Here is a 5,256-nt window from a genome sequence, read left to right as displayed (position 1 = left end):
CCGCTCAATGCATTGCAATGGGGAGAGGTTCTTTTAAGAGCCCTTAAGAGCGGCGAGGCCATGTGCGACCGCCGTGTGTCCCCAGCCATGCCTCTGACCAAGGTGCTGGGGATAGGCACCATAGTTTGGGGGATAGACGTCTCTTTCTCGTCATATGTTGCGATTATACCTTCCGTGGTTCTCAAGGCCATGATGACGTCATAGGCCTGGACAGGTGAACACCCGGTATCACCGCCTCATGCGCTCAGACGGCCGCAGGGGCCGGATCTTTCGCGCTAGGTCGATGCGGACGGGCGACGGGCATGTCTTGGTGCTAAAAGCCGGCGGCACTTCCTTGGTATATAAAAAATAGGAGTAAAAGAACCCCGCTCAATGCATTGCAATGGGGAGAGGTTCTTTTAAGAGCCCTTAAGAGCGGCGAGGCCATGTGCGACCGTTTTTTTAATCATCCACGGCGCGCGGCATTGCAACAAGGCTTAAACTAACACAGCGCTTCAGAGGTCAATCTAGGTCACGGGCCTGTTTTATACATTGAAGGCGCCTAGGCGCATGAATATCCGGAAATGAGAGTCGGGCCGAAACACAATTTGTACCCAAAACACACCATTTGCTACGCTTTTCAGCCATGTTAGCGTTTAATGTTGTTTCCCAGTAAATAATGAGAAATGCCAACTCAAACATAGGCCCTCGGAAGCCTTTCGTCACTTTTTTGTTGCGTACTACCTCGGACCCCGGTCGCGGAAGAACTGGGGTGTGCAACGTTAATAGTAAGCCCGGGCACACCCGTCGTACGATCATAGTATGATTGCAAACAAGGCATTCTTGACTTATTAGTCGTGCATGTGTCGTACAATATTCGGCTGTCGGAAATGGTTCTGTCCTTGTGGGCGGGCGGTTCTGTCATGACCTGCTTCAAAATTCTACGACTTCTCAGGACGACGAGTACGGCGAATTTGAAAATCATACAGTGGGAATCAAAAGGACAAAATAGTGTTTAATCTGCATGGAATTAAGTTCAAGGTATGAATGTCTTAGTTAAGAAAGTTATTGTAGCATTTTCTCATAGATTATGCAAATGACATCCTAATTTACATGCTACCAAATGTCGCAAGAATGGAATTTTTGTCATTTCACACTATAATAATAATTTCTCATTAATTATATAAATTAGGGAACAATTTACAGCAGGCGAAAGGATAGAGCACACCTACAACGACAGTCATTAATACTTAATAATATAAACAATAAAACCGTTGCCATTGCAATAGTTTCTTATTGCCACACTTATTCCACCTGAATCAGTCGGCTAACTATGACATCCAGGTAACAGAAAAACAAGATAACAGGTATTCAAGAAAATGACGTTGCTTAAGTAGCTTTTCTATAATTTCCAGTTGCTTGAGTAACATTAATTATTATGTTACTGAAACTGAGTCGTGAATCTCGTGATGTAAAATAAGAGAAAGTCGCACGGCGTCGTTGTTGGAGACAGACTGTCCTTGCTGGATGTTCCCCGTTTTTGTTTTACATCTAGATTACAAAATATCCTCCCTGGACATTTACTATGTAAGGAGGACTTGGTTATAAGTTAACTCATTAACTAACCGACCCTGTCTGTGTGCGCCTGCTGCCGAACCGACGTGGCATGGTGACGTGCACTGTTTGGGAACGGTGCACTAAGTTTCAGGTAAAACTCCATACCACGTCATAGTATGTGTGCGAATGATACGCAAATAAGTATGACCATTTATGCGTTTAAATCAAGTGGATATATCTTCTTTCACTTTGTTTATATCTTTACGTATATCATACCGATAGACTTTGTAAGACTTCTGTGTTTATTTCACTATGGTTTGATCTTTCACCCCTACATCTGAGTGAGGCAGTCCAACTTCTGGCGGCCATATTTATACTTAGAAGCAGACAGACGGAGGTGAGTTTTTCACAATTCTGGATGAATTTTTAGTTTTTCAGCGCTATTTTTGTACTGTTATCGCTTTTCTGGTTAAAGACCCAACGCAGCTGTTGTACAATTTGAGTGACATTGTATTATTTTCAGATTATAATAATGTTTCAGAGTTCTAAACTTGCTCTACTCTATAAAAAAAATCGAATGGCTTTCGGCTTTCCACCTATTTTGAGGTTTTGCCAACTCTATAGCATCGCTACATATAACCAAAGAGGTTAAACTTCCTTGATGTAATGTTACATATATAGTAGAGATCTCCTTGATACCAACCTCTTTGATGATGCCATTGCTGGTAGAAGTTTATAAAGTATCTTCAGTTATGTGGGATAAAGTCACTCAGAAAGTGGAATCATGATAGGTCCCTTAACATATATGCGCCTCCGGCTACAAGATACATATATACAGAAGTGGTTTAATTCTATTGAAAACAATTCAAAACTGTCTTTTCTTAGCAAGTCAAAACAATGTTATGAGCAAGAAACATACCTTCATGATATAAATAATTTTGAAATTCGAAAAGCGATAACTGAGTTCAGAATCAGTAGCCATAAATTGAATATTGAAACAGGCAGATACTACAATATAGCCCCTGACCAAAGGTTCTGCCCTTTCTGTCCAAAGCATATTGAAGATGAATTTCACTTCTTAATGGAATGTTCTAGATACGCTATTTTACGTAATGAATTATTCACATTTCTCGAATCCAGTACAGCAGATTTCAAGAGAATCGATGTTACAGACAGATTTGTATATATCTTTAGATGCCACAAATCCCATAATGCAAAGATAGGCAAATATATCAAAGACTGCTTTGCTATTAGAAAAAATAATGAATCTAATGATTAGCCCAACTCCATTGTTATCTTATATCAAAGACTTGTGTTAGCCCTCATTATGTTAATTAGGATGTTAAGACTTATTCTTTATACCTATCTTTGTACTTTGTGTAATATTCGTTGCCATACTTTGTACCATGTGCAAATGTCGTGCAATAAAGTTCATGTATGTAAATCGGTAGTTATAATATTTACAGACACATAGCGTTAAGTACTATAAAATCGTTTAATATTGCGGTAGGTAATTTACCTGTTTGGGAAAAGTACTTTCCAAGCAGAGGTTGGCAGGGAAGTTTGTGACTTTTTTCTGTCCGCACTCCCCCCAACATCTGCTTGGAGAGTAGGATTGAAAAGGAGTAGCTCATGGCAATAAGTCTTAGTGGAGAGAACAAGTTTCTTGCACAGTGATCAAATAATTGTGTCCATGAAATTTTAGTGTCGGTCCGAGCACTGTACCGCTAAGGTCGCTAAAATTAAGTCACTGTACTAGAGTAGAGTAGAGTACGGCCGCGTGGCGCGTTGGTACACCCGATCCCTTGATCTCGAGATCGGAAGTTAAGCAATTGGCAGTCCGGTCAGTTCTTGGATGGGAGACCCCCAACCAAGGACGACCGCATTGCTGTAGCGTCACGAAGCTTTCCACGAAATCGTCCTCCGGGAGGGACGTAAAACGGGGGTCCCGTGCTGGAGGAGGTGCCTTGACCACGTTAAACAGCCTCATTACTCATAATTTGGGTACCTACTAGCTGGCAAAATACACCTGGTGATTATTATTAGTAGAGTAGAGTAGAGTAGAGTTCTTCGGTTAGGCAGGAGTCTCACTCCAGTTGAAACTGCTCCTCTTGAACTCCTTATTTCTCTTCAGTCAGCATACAGTGAGTCATAGTTGGTTTGTGTGGTTTGTCCAGAGCTTTATAGTTGACATGACAGGATGATCTTCCATGGCCCTATCTAGCCTCGTCTTAAAGCTGTTAACTGTTGGTGCTGTGACCACTTCTTCTGGCAATGCGTTCCACCGTGGTACTGTTAAATCAAGAATATATGGAACTGGGGTCTGGATCTAAAACTGTAGGCACTGTCAGGTCAGAGTGTATAGAAATAACAGTTGCCTTTTGATTGTATGTAGCTTGTGAGTTTGAGTGAGTGTGATTGAAGTGTGATTGAGCGAGTGGATGAGTTTAAGTAAGTCAAAATGAGTGAGTGAGTGAGTGAGTGAATGAGTGGGAGTCAGTGAGTGAGTGAGTGAATGAGTGGGAGAGTGAGTGAGTGAGTAAGTGGGAGAGTGAGTGAGTGAGTGAGTGAATGAGTGGGAGAGTGAGTGAGTGAGTGAGTAAGTGGGAGAGTGAGTGAGTGAGTGAGTGAGTGAGTGAGTGAGTGAGTGAGTGAGAAAGAGAGATAGACAATGTGAAAGTGAGTTGATGAGAGTGAATGGATGAGAGTGGTGGGGGGGGGGTTGAGTACAGTGCTTTCATTTTTTGAATATATTCATTCAGTAATAGATATATTCATAAGTCAGCTTATAATTACTATGAAAACCCAGTTTGAAAGAATTGAAAGATTTTTTTCCACATTTAATTTCCACATCCTGCAGGTAGCACCCCCCTCCCCACACCGTGTACGTACCAACACTGCGTCAAGATGATGGAAGAAGTAAGCGGGGAGGACAGTCCAGCGGTCAGCCCGCTCCCCCCTGTCAGCACAGCAGCGCCACCTACCAGCAGTGCCACAGCTGCAGCCCCTGGTGAGTCAGTACTACAGGCAAACCTGCCCAAGCAACCACCACTTCTTAGCAACCACCGCTTTTTCTCGGTCCCGAAAATTTTCCCCATTGACGTAAGCATTAAGCAACATCTTGACAATGACCACCTGGCCAACGCGACCGCCAAAAATTGGGACCAAGTCCCTGCCCATAACGACCGCGTTATTTTCAAATCTTGAGGTGTCATTGATTTTGAATGATAACTAGCGCTATTTTGTGCCGAATTCAACCAGTCTGCGTCGGAATTTGACTACAATTACGATGTTATGTTCAAAATATAGATGGCGGCGGATGCATTTGCGTGTGCTTGGTATTTGCCATGAAACACAACGGAAACCATTGAAGCTATGTATCGGGCTTGTTGTGAGTCGATACTCTTCTAACCGACCACCTGACCAAATCGACTGCTTTTGCCTGGTCCCCCGGGTGGTCGTCTTGGGCAGGTTTGACCGTATTACTAATCTGATATCATTCTACATGGACTTCACCAAAGTTGCCAGAAGCAATAACAGACTACCAGGCCTGAATTTATATTGCCCTTGGTCCATCTTGCCAAATTGTAAGAAGTTTCTTTGAAAATTGAGATAATTTCAAATTAGAAAAAATTTGGAGCTGACAATGGTGCAGATTTATGAATTATGAAGAGTATTTAACCTAGTGACTGTACTGTATGAAACACACACTGTCAGTCA

At 42.3% G+C, this 5,256-nt stretch overlaps 1 protein-coding gene across 1 annotated transcript in view; it reads left to right on the top strand.

The window, feature by feature from the left end:
• Positions 1–1,862: 1,862 nt before the first annotated feature.
• The window catches only part of LOC118410074 (protein PRRC1-like), a 10,190-nt gene continuing 6,796 nt past the window's right edge, over positions 1,863–5,256 (top strand). Inside the window, exons 1-2 of the mRNA XM_035811556.1 lie at positions 1,863–1,933; positions 4,397–4,546. Coding sequence (XP_035667449.1) covers positions 4,444–4,546 — 103 coding nt within the window. The 5' untranslated portion in view covers positions 1,863–1,933; positions 4,397–4,443. The remainder of the gene's footprint in view (positions 1,934–4,396; positions 4,547–5,256) is intronic.

Source organism: Branchiostoma floridae, chromosome 2 (genome assembly GCF_000003815.2).
Source record: "Branchiostoma floridae strain S238N-H82 chromosome 2, Bfl_VNyyK, whole genome shotgun sequence".
Classification (NCBI taxonomy): domain Eukaryota; kingdom Metazoa; phylum Chordata; class Leptocardii; order Amphioxiformes; family Branchiostomatidae; genus Branchiostoma; species Branchiostoma floridae.
Note: the sequence above shows the minus strand (reverse complement) of the source record. Positions and strands in the feature narration are given on the sequence as shown.